A 14,926-nucleotide genomic window follows, 5' to 3' on the forward strand; every position below is an offset into this window, starting at 1 on the left:
AGGAATGCCTGACATAGGGGAGAGGCATCGTTTCGTGAGCTTTTATTGAAATAATTAATATTGAAGAACTGGGAAGAAACTTTTCTTTAAGTGTTCCCCAAAGTAAAGTAGCTTTTTTGACTTGATATCACCAGATTCAAAACTGTGAATTTTTTGTATAGGTCAGTGTCTCTGGAGCCCAGGACAAAGAGAATGAGCTTTCAGAGCCCACCTGGGCTGCCAGTCTTGCTGCCACTCCATCATCTGAGGCTGCCACCACCCAGGGGCCATTGCTCAGGTCCCCTGAGGATCAGGCAGAGGGTCTGGAAACCAGAGCGCAAAGTCCCATTTGAAACTCAGAGCGAGAAAAGTTTGTGCACGAAGGTAAGAGATTTCTGCCCATCAGCTGTTATATCTATAATATCAAGGAGGCACAGAAAGAATAGTCTCTAAAATCTCATCCAGAGAGAACATGTTTTGACTCTAAACAGGGAGGACAAAAGACACTTTTCATTTTATTATATATAGAATTAGAAAACTGGCTGGTTGTTGGAACAAATTTGGTCAATCAAAAAATTTAAAGCTCTTATAGTGTTTATTGTTATTTTAAAATTTGAAAACCTTTACAGAGGATATTGCTCTCATGTTTGCAGTAGCTCTTACCACTCCCTATTGTCTTACATGAAGGCTTCACACATGTAGACATTTGAATTTTTGACCCCTGGTTGAAAGAAAGAAAAAGAAGCTAGAATCTAGATTCCAATTCATCAGCATATTTTCTATGCAGTTAATGTCTATAGAAATTAATCATTACATACACATTTGTGAAGAACATGCAAGAGAGATAACATCCTTGCCCAAAAGCAGCTTAGATTGGCTTGACAACAATATACATTATTCAGTTATTGCTTTTAAAGAGTGGAGGTAGCGAGAATCCACTTGCTCCCTTCTATTTGGCCGAAAAGGTAAATTTAGAGGTCAGTTTTAGCAAATAAGTGAATTGAGACATACTCCAAATCTGGGGAAATGATTATAGCAGGTGGAGAAAGGGCTTATTTTGCTATTGAGAAATGAAGCTTATGGCATGTAAACTGTCACACAGAACACAAGTGTCAGGCAGCAAGTATCTATTTGGTCTTTTTTGGGAATTTTCTCACCTTGGTATAAGTTCCTCAGTAAGAAATAATAAGGCATTAAAGACAAACATGAAATAAAAAGGGATTTAACAAATAGCTTTATTGTTGTAACTCTAATTAGCTTTATTTTTTTGGATAGTGGAAGTGTTTCTGAAACTTATTTGTAAACTGACATTAGAAGGTCATGTTTTTATTGTCCTGTAAAAGCTAATCTTTTGGTCTTCCCTGGTGGCGCAGTGGTTAAGAATCCACCTGCCAATGCAGGGGACACGGGTTCGAGCCCTGGTCCGTGAAGATCCCACATGCTGCGGAGCAACTAAGCCCGGGCGCCACAACTACTGAGCCTGTGCTCTAGAGCTCTGAGCCACAACTACTGAGCCTGCGTGCCACAACTACTGAAGCCCATGCACCTAGAGCCCATGCTCTGCAACAAGAGAAGCCACCGCAATGAGAAGCCCAGGCACTGCAATGAAGAGTAGCCCCCACTCGCCGCAACTAGAGAAAGCCGCACACAGCAACAAAGAACCAAAGCAGCCAAAAGTAAATAAATAAAATAAATATATATTTTAAAAAGCTGATCTTTTTAAAAGAAAATTGTGATATAGAGAGAGCCCTTCATGGAGGTAGCCATTGTTGGCACGTATTCAAGTGGCACCCCAGAAGCAGCCCAGGACCACCTTGCTGCATGCCCCAGCCCAAGCCAAAGGAACATTCTGGCCCCACTCACTCCATGCTTCAGCCTAGCACTAGACCTGGGGTGGCCACAAGTGAAACAAGTGAAAAGACAGGATCATGGGGTACATCTGAGCCAAACTCTGTAAGCCCATGAGCCCTACTTGCTTCAGCAATCCCCTCCTTTTAGGGCAAAGATCCCAGAGTAAAGAGAAGGAAAAACACACACTTTAAGGGAGAAGAGTCAGCTCAAGCCTGACCCACTGGGCTTCCACTCCAGCAACTTGGGAGCAGACCCAAGGGCGGTGACAACTACTGAGCAGAGAGGACATCCTGCCTCACACACAGCTCCAGCTCTTGCTCCTCCACCTCCAGCCCAATCCCCTACCAAGGTGACAGCTGCCAGCTCACCCTGAGGAAAGACATGGCTGGCATCCACATCAAATCCAGCTCTCCCACCAAAGGCAGTGGGCACATGCACATAGCATAGGGACACTCCCACATAAGAACACCCCTTCAAAACCAAAATAGCTAACTGTTTCATCTAGGTTCATAGACACAGAGAAACTTAAGTGAAATGAAAAGGCAGAGGAACTACTCTCAACTGAAAGAGCAAAGAGAAAACCCATGAAAGAACAATGAAACAGAAATAAACAACTTACCAGATAAAGAATTCAAATCATTGGTAATAAAAATGCTAATTGAATTGGGAAGAGAAATGATCTAAACACAGATCATTTTAATAAGGAACTAGAAAATAGAAAGACCCAATCAAACATAGATAATTCAGTATCTGGGATAAAGAATACTCCAGAAGCAATGAATAGCAGAATAAATGACAGAGAAGGACACATAAATGATCTGGAAGATAGAAGAATGGAAATCACTCATTCAGAACAATAGAATGACAAAAAACAAAACAAAACAAACAAACAAAAACAAGTGCAACATGCAAGATCTCTGGGATAACATCAAACGTGCCTACATTTGTATCAAAAGGAGAAGACAGAGAGATGGGATCAAAAATGCATTTGATGAGATTATTGCTGAAAACTTCCCAAATCTGAAGAAGGAAACAGATATCCAGGTATAGGAAGCATAGAGGGTCCCAAACGAGATGAACCCCAACAGACCCACACCAAGACATATAATTAAAATAGCAAAAGTTAAAGAGAGAATTCTAAAGGCAGAAAGAGAAAAAAACAGAGTCATGTATAAGGGAATCCCCATAAGGCTATCAGCTGATTTCTCTGCAGAAAGTTAGCAGGCCAGAAGGGAGTGACATTATGTATTCAGACTGCTGAAAGGGAAAACCCACAACCTAGGATACTCTACCCAGCAAGATTATCATTTAGAATAGAAGGAGAGAGAAAGAATTTCTCAGACAAGCAAAAACTAAAAGATTAAGCAATACTAAACCTACCCTAAAAGAAATGTTGAGATAAAGGAACCCAAGCATACTACAAAAGAAAATCATCAAACCACAATGGTAGAAACACAAATAAGAATAAATGATCAGAGAAGAACTATAACCACAACTGGAAAACAAAGAATAAAATGGCCATTTATGACAAACCCACACACTCAGTGGTGAAAATCTGGAAGCCTTTCCACTAAATTCAGGAACAAACAAGGATGCCCACTCTCACTGCTTCTATTTAACATAGTACTGGAAGTCCTAGCCACAGCAGTCAGGCAAGAAAAAAAAATAAGGGTATCCAGTTGGAAGGGAAGAAGTAAAACTGTCAGTGTTTGCAGATGACACAACACTCTATATAGAGAACCCTAAAGTCTCCACACAAAAACTATTAGAACTAATAAATACTTCCAGCAAGGTTACAGGATACAAGATTAATATATGGAAATCTGTTATGAGTCTCTACACTAATAATGAAATATCAGAATTGAAAGTAAGAAAAAAAAAATCTTGTTTAAAATTGCATCAAAAATATTACAGTACCTAAGAATAAACTTAACCAAGGATGTGAAAGACCTATACTCTGAAAACTATAAAACACGGATGAAGGAAATTGAAGATGACACAGAGAAATGGAAAGATATCTTTTGTTCTTGTATTGGAAGAATTAATATTGTTAAAATAGCCATGGTACCCAAAGCAATCTACAGATTTAATTCAATCCGTATCAAAATACTCATGATATTTTTCACAGAACTAGAACAAATAATCCTAAAATTCATATGTAACCACAAAGACCCCAAATTGCCAAAGCAATCTTGAGAAAAAAGAACAAAGCTGGAGGTACAACCCTCTCAGACTTCAGACTATACTACAAAGCTACAGTAATCATAACAGTGTGGTACTGGCACAAAAATAGACATATAGATCAATGGAAGAGAATAGAGCACCCAGAAATAAACCCACACACCTACAATCAATTAATCTATGACAAAGAAGACAAGAAACACAGTGGAGAAAAGACAGTCTCTTCAACAAGTGGTACTGGGAAAAATTGACAGCCACATGTAAAACAATGAGATTAGAACATTTCCTCACACCATGTAAAAAAATAAACTCAAAAATAAACTCAAAATAGTTAAATAACTAAATGTAAGACCTGAAACCATAAAACTCCTAGAATAGAACACAGGCAGAACATTCTTTGATATAAATAGTAGCAATGTTTTCTTGGATCAATCTCCTAAGGCAAAAGAAATTAGAGCAAAAATAAACACACGGGACCTAATTAAACTTAAAAGCTTTTACACTGCAAATAAAACCTTAGACAAAATGAAAAGACAACCTACAGAATGGGATAAAATATTTGCAAATGATGCCACTGACAACAGATAAATATTCTAAAATATAAAACAGCTCATACAACTCAGTATCAAAAAAAAAAAAAAAAAAAAAAAAAAAAGAATTCAATCAAAATATGGGCAGAAGACCTGAAGAGACATTGCTCCGAGGAAGACATACAGATGGCATGTAAAAAGATGCTTAAAATTATTAATTATTAGAGAAATGTAAATCAAAAGCACAATGAGATATACCTCACACTGTCAGAATGGCTATCATTAAAAAGTCTACAAATAACAAATGTTAGAGAGGATGTGGAGAAAAGGGAACTCTTGTACACTGTTGGTGGGAATGTAAGTTGATGCAGCCACTATGCAAAACAGTATAGAGGTTCCTGAAAAAACTAAAAATAGAACTACCATATGACCCGGCAATTCCACTCCTGGGTATACGTCTGGAAAAAACAGAAACATTAATTAGAAAAGATACATGCACCTCAATGTTCATAGCAGTACTGTTTACAATAGCCAAGACATAGAAGCAACCCATCAACAGATGATTGGATCAAGAAGATGTGGTCTATGTATACAGTGGATACTACTCAGCCATAAAAAAGAACAAAATTCTGCCATTTGCAGCAACATGGATGGACCTAGAGAATACTATGCTTAGTGAAGTAATTCAAAGAAAGACAAATACTGTATGATATCACTTATATGTGAACTCTACAAAATAATACAAATGTATGTATTGATATGTGCAAAACAGAAACAGAGTCACAGATATAGAAAACAAAACTTGCAGTTACCAAAGGGAAGAAGGAAGGGAGGAGGGACAAATTAGGAGTGTGGGATTAACAGATACAAACGACTATGTATAAAATTGATAAGCAACAAGGGTATACTGTATAGCACAGGGAATTACAGCCATTATCTTGTAATAACCTATAATGGAGTATAATCGGCAAAATTACTGAATCAGTATGCTGTACACCTGAAACTAATATTGTAAATCAACTATACTTCAATTAAAAAAAAAAGAGAGTCCTTTATTTTACATTTTTTTGTAACTTAAAAGGATTTTCCTCCTTTAGTAAGCACAATCACATGTGATCATAGTGGTGCTTTCTATGAACAAACTTGGAGGGAATGTGTATGGAAGGCCAAAGTCATCTTCATTCCAAGTGCTAATTTGATTTCAAATCAAGTCCAAAGTAAATGATGAAGTTCAATCTTTCTCCTGTCAACTAATCCTCACAAGACTATTAGCCAATCAAGGCTCACAGTATTGCCAGGAAAATATGCATTTTAATGGGGTTTCATGAAGTTCAAAAACTTTTATGTTTTCAAAGGAATGACTACCTAATGGTGGAGTTTCAGGTGGTAGAGGAAATATGTTGGGTATTCAGGAACCCTTCCTTTACTTAGAACCATACTTTTCTAGTTGGTGTGTTAGTGTGCATGGAGAATAAGCTTCCTAAAGCTTTTACTTTTCAGTGAAAGAAAAACTTATAATAACATGCTATCCTTTTCTCACTCTAGATCCTAGATGTTTGGAACCCCTACAGTCAGGAAACTGTACCGAATATGTGGTTCGATGGTATTACGACAAACAGGTCAACTCCTGTGCTTGCTTTTGGTTCAGTGGCTGTAAAGGCGCAGGAAATAGATTCAACAGTGAAAAGGAATGTGAAGAAATCTGCATTCAAGGATGAGCAAGTAAATCACCCTGTACTGAGTCAAATCTATGTCTCTATCTACAAGCCTAGAAAGAATCTCTATAATTTCAATATTCACCCAATACAAATAAAACACCATATATGAGTGTATACTGAACACTGACAATTTATAAACATAGTCAAATCTTTACAACCACCCTAGGATGTAGGTATTATTAACTATTTTTACAGATGAAGACACTGAGGCTCTGAGAAGTTTAGGAACTTCTCAAACGTCACCAAACTAAAAAGTGGAAGAGATGGGGGGTCTGACCCAGGACTGTGTAACTTCAACACACATGTTCTATCTATTTCACAACCTGCAATGTTGTTCTGATTGCCATTAATTCCTTTGCATGTATTATGTCAGATGAAACCCCTGCCCCAGACCACCCCCACTCCCCCCTGGCTCCCCCAATCCCTCACACCTGCCTCAGTCCCCCAAACCCCTAAAAGCCCTGCCTGTAGCAAAAGGTAGCTGGTGGGGAAGGAACTGGGTATGGACATTAGAAGTGATGGGAGTATCTTTGTGCAGAGATGGTGGTGAGGTAAGAATGATATCCTGCCTGAGGGAAACACAGCAAGATGGAGTGGTTCTGAGAGATGAGCGGCCGTGGGATAGGAGTGGGGTTGGTGAGGGTAGTTAGATTTTTGCCTCATTTGCCCTGAAAATGATTAAGAAACTAATCTGAATTAAAATTGCAACTCAGATTTATTAACAATTGTCATTCCCCACTCTTCCAACATATTTGGAAGAAAAGCCTTTATTGTATGTTTAAGCTATATATTTAAACAAAAATTGTAATTTAGACAAAGGAACATTTTCTACCCTTCCTTTAAAATGTGTAAAAGCAACTTTGAATTTTAGTGGGTTGGGATGGGAAGGCACTTGATGGCCGAGGACCACTTGAAGCCCACATGAACTCCTGAGCAGAGCGTTTTAAACATACAGTGTACACTAAAAAAAAAAATGAGCCACCAAATTGAAATATAATCCAACAGAGTAGTAGAGAACTGGCTCTGTCATTTTATGATATCCAGTTTGGGAAGATCACTAGTTCTGAGCTGAACTCAGGCAGCATTTGTATATATCATCTCACAACACACTTTCCTCTTCTTTCAGCCCTGTGACCCTCATTTGAGTTTGGGGGTACACAAAAGTGCACCCAAAGAAGGAGGAACTGGAATAACAGCCATCTTAGCAAAAACAATTTTGTATAGCTTAAATTTTTATTATGTAGTATTTGATACTACAAAATAATATATGCAATATGCTTGTAAATTAAAAAACATGATACCATGATGGACACCAGTGAACACATCACACGGAGAATGAACCAAACATAAGCAATTCTGTTGAAACTTCCTGTGAGCCCCTCCATCATCCCAACCCCCTGCTGTCTGCCAGAATTACCCATCTTGAATTTTGGTCTTACTATTTCAATTTGTTATTGGTTTTTATATGTAATTTTACATGTGAAACCACATAAATCTCTATGTATCTCTAAATAATACATAGTCTCGCTTATTTTAGGACTTTATAAAAATGGTGTCATACTCTGGTCTTCTGCAACTTGCTACTTTCATTCAATATTATAATTAATCCCTGTTTTACCATATCTAAATATATTCCTAAATAATTTATTATTTAGGTTTTTTGAGCTTTAAAAAATTGGTTTCATGACGTGTAATTCTTTTTCACTTGATATATTATTACATTATAATTCATACTTGTTCACTTTCACAGTTGTATAATACTGGTATGAATATATCACAACATATTCAACCATTACCTTGTCTATGCTAAATTGTTTCTAATTAATATTTTTCATCAGCTTTGCTATGAATGCTCTTACGTGTGGCTTTGGGTGCTCGTGTACCAGTGGTTTTCTAGGCTATATACCCAAAAGTGGAATTGGTGGGTTGCAGGATATGTAAACATTCAAAAATAGTACATCATACCAAATTTTTTCGCCAAGTGTTTGAACCAGTTCATTATAAATTCGCACCAGTTGTTGTATAAGCATTCCCATTGCTTGACATTCTTTTTAACACAAAATTGTCAGACTTCTTCATTTTGTTAATCATGGATATGAAATGGTATCTTGTTTCAATTTGCCCTTCTCTGGTAGCATCTTACCATATTTATTTACCATCTGTGCTGTTGCTTCTGTGAAATGTCTGTTTATAATTGGGGGAGATTTTCCTATTGGATTGTTTGCCTTTGCTTATTGAATTTCTGGAGTTCCTTATATATCCTGAATTTGAATTCTTTGCTCATTATTTGTGTTGCTAATATCTTTGTGGCTTGCCTTTTTACTTTACTCTTTTCTTTTCTTTTTTTAGTGAACAGAAGTTCTCAATTTTAATGCAAATTTACCCATCTTTATTTTTGTGGCTAGCACCTTTTTTCCTTGTTTATGCTGCTCAGACTTTCAGCCACCTTTCTTGGGCAGGAAGCTCACCCAGGACAAAACGTGCTCTGGGTGCTGGGTGTACCTCTCTAGCTTCCCATCTTCATGCCTGGTAATTCCGATGAGACTATTAGCATGTTGGTGATTTCCAGGTGACTGTTTTTTCTTCATCTTTTTTAGTTGTCTCAGCATGAAAGTGGGTCTGAGCTACATAGATGGCCATTACCCCACTTTTTGTTGTTGTGGGATGGAGGGCTTTGGGTATTTTCTTATTTCCTGGAAGCCCAGCAATGCATTGAAAAGCCTGTATTGTCACCGTATGGTTGTTGGAAAGCAGAAAGACCCTTCATGGTATCTAGCCTGCCATTTTGCAAACAGCAGAAGTACTTATGCTTGTTTTTCAAGCTTTTCACAATTTTTCCCATACAGAAAATTGATGTGCAAACATATTGTAATGTTGACTTGGGTGTTCATCTGTTTGTCTGAAATGTTCTCCTCTTCCTTCATGTGACTGACCAAATCCTAATATTCCAAGGACAACTTGCAGGCCTCCTCCCTTGTGGTACTTCCTCGTCTCTCTCAGTTGGGCCATGCTCAACTCTGAGGACACAAAACACTTGCCCTAATGCCTCCATTCTACCCTGATCACAGTCTAAGCTGCCTTGCACTTAGTGCAGAGCACCTGTGTTAGTTTTTTGTTTTGCTGCTTTAACAAATTGCCACAGGTTCAGCAGCTTAAAAAAAACAAATGTATTATCAGTTCTGGAGGTCAAAAGTCTGATGCACGTCTCGAGAACTGCGCTAAAATCAAGGTGTCAGTGGGGCTGTGTTTCTTCTGGAGGATCTAGGGAAGAATCCGTTTCCTTACCTTTCCCATCTTCTAGAGGCTACCCACATCCATCCTTTGGTTCATGTTCCCTTCCTCTACCTTCAAAGCCAGCAACAGCTGGTTGGATTCTTCTCATGCTACCATCTCTCTGGTGCTCTGATTATAGCTGGGAAAGGTTCTCTGCTTTTAAGGACTAGTGTGATTTGATAAGGCCCACCTGGACAATCCAGACTAACCTCCCCATCTCAAGGTCCTTAACCTTAATCACATCTACAAAGCCCTTTTCCTATGTAAGGTTCTGGGGATTAGGGAATGGACACTGTTGCATCCATTATTCTGTTGATCACAGCATCTGTACCACCTGCCTGTTCTCTGAACTTAGAAGCAAAGACATGCCTTGTTTATCTCTGTGTCCCTAGTTCCTAGTTCCTAGGAAGAACTCAATACATTAAAAAATATTAGAACTCACCTTATAAAATTCATTAGAGAAATAATTAACTCCTTGAAAGAGAGGAATAGAAAACGTTAAGAAAAAAATCACACCAGTTTAAAAGAATAAGAGAGAAGTGCTATGTCAATGAGTTAAAAACTATTACTCTCATCCACTTTGAGATTCAGGACACTCCTCCCCTCTTTTCCCACCATAATTAGCAAAACAAAGGGAAAAGTCAGAAGGAGTGTTGTCTGGCTAGATAAAGAATCAAAGAGGGTGAACTGAACAATCTGAGATTTTGGAAAAGAGAATGATGATTTATGTTTTCATTGTAATCTAGTTAAAAAGCTAATATGGAAATAACCCAAGTGCCTGTCAACAGTTTAATGGATAAAGAAGATGTGATACACACACACACACACACACACACACACACACACAGGAATATTACTTAGCCATAGAAAAAAAGGATGAAATATTGCCATTTGCAGCAACATGGATGGACCTAGAGAATATTATGCTTAGTGAAATAAGTCAAACAGAGAAAGACAAATACTGTATGATGTCACTTATATGTAGAATCTAAAAAAATAATACAAATGAATCTATATATAGACTCAAGTAAAAAACAAACTTACTGTTACCAAAGGGGAGAGGGAGAGGGGGAGGGACAAATTAGGAGTCTGGGAGCAACAGATACAAATTACTATACATAAAATAGATAAGCAATAAGGATTTAATGTTTAGCACAGGAAATTATACCCAATATCTTATAATAACATATACTGGAATATAATCTGAAAAAAAATCCAAAACTGAATCACTGCACTATACACCTGAAACTAACACAATATTGTAAATCATTTGTACTTCTATTTTTAAAAAACCAATAGAGATGGGGGAGATATATGACATTTTCTTTCTCCATTTTCAAATAAAAAAGGACAGACTGTACACAAAGTGCTAAAACCAAGAATGTGTATCGAGAGAAGTGTCCATTTTAAATTAAGACATTGAGAAATTTTTAGTATTTTATTAAGTACTAATGACGTTCAAGAATTTTAACGATGACAAACTTCCACTGAAATGTTAAAATATCTTAGACGATCATTTCTACCGTTTTCATTTAGTTGAAACCTCAGCTTTGCTGACTGCAAGAATTGCTCTCATGGGAGGTCTGAAGAGCATGCTAAATTTATAAAATGCCAAGTAGGCTTGGTGATTTTAGTCAATGTTTTTCCTACACACAACAAGAAGTAAACGAAAGAATGAGAGAAAGCCATTTGCATGTTACGTGTAACAGAATCGTTGCACATCACTAATAAACCAAGAGATCCTATAAGTAAAAAAGAATAAAAAGGAAAAAACAGGAAAATGATAGGGACTGGCAATTCAAAGGAGATGGTCAATACACCTCTGAAGGGATGCTTAGCTTCATTAACTGTCAGAGAAATGCATGCTAAGCAGGTCTGGGGTGAGGCTGGGCACCCATGGGTGATTCTGATGAGCTACCCTGGCTGAGAACCAGCAAGGGAACATCTGAATTATGCCAGTGTCAGGAGAGAGTCTACTATTTGAATTGGAATTTTAGATGTTCAATGATTTATGCCCTTTTTCTCTACTAAACTATAATTCAGTGTCTTGCGTGAACAGCCGTGCAAAGATGGACTAATACTGTTGAAGTCTCCAAGAGCTTTCCCCCTCACTAAAATAAGACATGTTTTAAAATATGTGTGTGTGTCTGATCGTTAAAACAAGAATAGCTCCAAATCATTTTTCACACATATGAATGGCATTTCAGATTTAAATATGTATATCTGACGTGATTTCTAAAAGCATTCATTATTTCTTACCGTTTTCATAAATTAGTATCTTTGAAAAATCATTCATTTAAGCCAATTCATTAAAAGTCACATCAAACTCTGAAAGTTAGGAAATTTTAAGCCCTGCCGTAATCAGGTTGAGAAAATATGGGCTCTTCGACTTGCCAAGGATCCTTAGAGTCTTCTAGTACTGTCTCCTCTATTCCTTATATCTTTTAGACAAATACTCTGGGCATTCTTGGGGTGAGCATTTCTGACAAGACAACTTTCTCCTCCAGAGGCAGCCCATTGTTTAGGTAATACCATCTCCCACTGCTATAGTTGAGCTGGATGTCCCCTGTGGCTTCCATCCTGCTAAACTCCTACCCTGACCTTGTGGAACCTTTCAGAATGGTTGTGTTATTTTAAGACAGCCAATATGTCCTCATTCATTTGGGCTGCTTCAGCAGCTTCTCCTATTTCCATGGCTTTTTTTTTATCACCCTACCCTCTAATTCTGAGCACGCCCTCCAGCTTGTGATGGGTGTTCTTGGTGCCTAGAGTAGGGGAGAGTAGCAAACCTATTAACACATCCCTGATTTTAAACAGTATTATGTTCCTGTGGAATAGAAAAAAACCTAAGGTAACTGCCACATCAGTAGAAGACATGGGAAAATTTCCCTCTATCTTGGAAGCAAAGAAAAATAGGAATTACATAGTAGGAATTCTAAATAGTAAATCAGGACTTGTGGATTGCAAAGACAGCAAAATAAAGATTTCTTTCCCTATTTCTCTCCAAAATTGATGACTGAAGCAATTTTATTTTTACTATCCTTCAAATTAGCCTTTAAAGTCTGCACTCACAGTTTCTTGACATTATTTTTAAGTACTAGTGGAATTCTCCAATTATTTTCTCCTTAGTATATTAGTTGGTGTTACCTTAAATTTATCATTTGGCTGTTTTCCATCTCTTGCATCTTAATGAAGAGTGCTATAGTTTTGCTAGTTTCAGCAATTTGGGATTTTTCCCAAGTTGATTCTGTTATGAATACATCACTGCTCAGACTTGTTTTGGACTCTTTAAAACAAAACAGAGCATGTCCCTGATGGGAAAAAAATCAAAAACAAAACCCCAACAGACCTTGTTTTTATGTGATCATCTCATCTCTAGTCTTCCAAGAAATAAATATTGGAATTTGTGTAGACTTTCTTTGTGGTATATTACATACTTTGCTATTAAATAATATGGACAAATACAGTAAAATTGACTAAAATTGTGCCTGTTCAAATTTTAGAGTGTTACGTGAGCTTTTCCCATACTGAAAGTTGAAGGCCAAGCCTATTAAATTTGCTTCGTACCACCCTCTGCCTTCACAACAAACCAGCAGTCCCTCTGTATTCCATTTCTCTGAACGGTGCAATCACTCAGCCGCTGACCTCATCTGGCCTCTGAGGAACACCCCAGACTCTTGCCTCTCCCTTACGCCCAATATCCGATTGCTCAGGGCATCTGGTCCATCTTTTACTACTCCCTGATTTTCTCCACTCTGAGTTTCTCATTGCTTCCAAACCAGCCTCCTCACCTCCATCTTATCCCTCACCTCTGATCTTTATCCCCCCAGTGCTGCTGAGTTACAGAAGATGTGACCCAATCATTCTCCTCCTTAAACTGCTTTAGAGGCTCTCCGTCTTCTCCAAGGTACAGAGCAAACCTTTTAGCGCAGTATTCGAGGTCCTCACCCCTGCTTACATTTCTCATTTATCTTCCTCCAGGTTCTTATACGTATTCTTCAGTTCAGCTATACTCAACCATTTGCTACTTTCTGAGATCACCATTCCTTTCCCTTTGAAATATTCTCTCTTTGTGCCCTCCCTTCCTTTTTTTCCTTCCTCCCTCCTTCTCTCTCTTCCTTTCTCCTTCACTTAGTATCATGGAACTCATTCTGTGTCAGTAGATGAAGAGCTACCTTAGACTTAAAATGCTTCACAGCAGTTCATTTTATTTAATCAACCCATCTTTCCTTGGCCTTTCAATGTTTCCAATCTTTTGTTATTATGACCAAAGAAAAGCTTCACTGAATAGCCTTGTACACATTAGTCTTCTGTTTTGGGAGTACATATTAGTGTTTGTGTAAGTATATCTATACAATCTATTCATGAAGCGAAATTGTAAGAACAAAGAGAATGTACTTCTGATAGCCATGTCAAAGGACTTACTTTAAAGATTGTGCCAATTTACATTCCCCCAACTTATGAGTGTACCTGCTTTTTCCCTTTCTCACCATTATTGAGTCTTATCAGTTGTTTGATCTTTGTGATCCTCTGATGGTTGAAAATGGGATCTCACTTTAGTTTTAATGTGTATTTTTCTCTTATCTTTTCATTTCTTTATATTGCAAAATATTTGATATATTCAAAGGAATATATATTACATATAAGTAGGTTTTAAAGTAAAACAATTACATAAAAACCTGTGTATCGAGAGATCACCTTCCTCCCCACAGATACACCAGAAATACATCTACACGTGGAGCAACTCCTACAGAACACCTACTGAACGCTGGCAGGAGACCTCAGACCTCCCAAAAGGCAAGAAACTCCCCACGTACCTGGGTAGGGCAAGAGAAAAAAGAATAAACAGAGACAAAAGGATAAGGACGGTACCTGCACCAGTGGGAGGGAGCCGTGAAGGAGGAAAGGTCTCCACACACTAGGAGCCCCTTCGCGGGCAGAGATTGCGGGAGGCGGAGCGGGGAGCTTCGGAGCCGCGGAGGACAGCACAGCAACAGGGGCGCGGAGGGCAAAGCGGAGAGATTCCCGCACAGAGGATCGGCGCCGACCGGCGCTCACCAGCCCGAGAGGCTCGTGTGCTCACCCGCCGGGGGCGGGCGGGGCTGCGAGCTGAGGCTCGGTTTCGGTTTCGGTCGGAGCTCAGGGAGAGGACTGGGGTTGGCGGCTTGAACATAGCCCGAAGGGGTTAGTGCGCCACGGCTAGCCGGGAGGGAGTCCGGGGAAAAGTCTGGACCTACCCAAGAGGCAAGAGACCTTTTCTTGCCTCTGTGTTTCCTGGTGCGCGAGGAGAGGGGTTTTAAGAGCGCTGCCTAAAGGAGCTCCAGAGACGGGCGCGAGCTGCGGCTAAAAGCTCGGAAACCAGAGACGGGCAGGAGACGCTAAGGCTGCTGCTGC

The 14,926-nt window shown here is 38.7% G+C and overlaps 1 protein-coding gene across 1 annotated transcript in view; it reads left to right on the top strand.

Annotated features, from left to right (window-relative positions):
- COL28A1 (collagen type XXVIII alpha 1 chain) overlaps nucleotides 1-6,259 on the top strand; it is a 161,550-nt gene extending 155,291 nt beyond the window's left edge. The window contains 2 exon segments of the mRNA XM_007450791.1: nucleotides 162-300; nucleotides 6,087-6,259. Coding sequence (XP_007450853.1) covers nucleotides 162-300; nucleotides 6,087-6,259 — 312 coding nt within the window.
- Nucleotides 6,260-14,926: the final 8,667 nt, after the last annotated feature.

This window comes from Lipotes vexillifer, unplaced genomic scaffold (genome assembly GCF_000442215.2).
Source record: "Lipotes vexillifer unplaced genomic scaffold, Lipotes_vexillifer_v1.1 scaffold107, whole genome shotgun sequence".
Taxonomy (NCBI): Eukaryota; Metazoa; Chordata; class Mammalia; order Artiodactyla; family Lipotidae; genus Lipotes; species Lipotes vexillifer.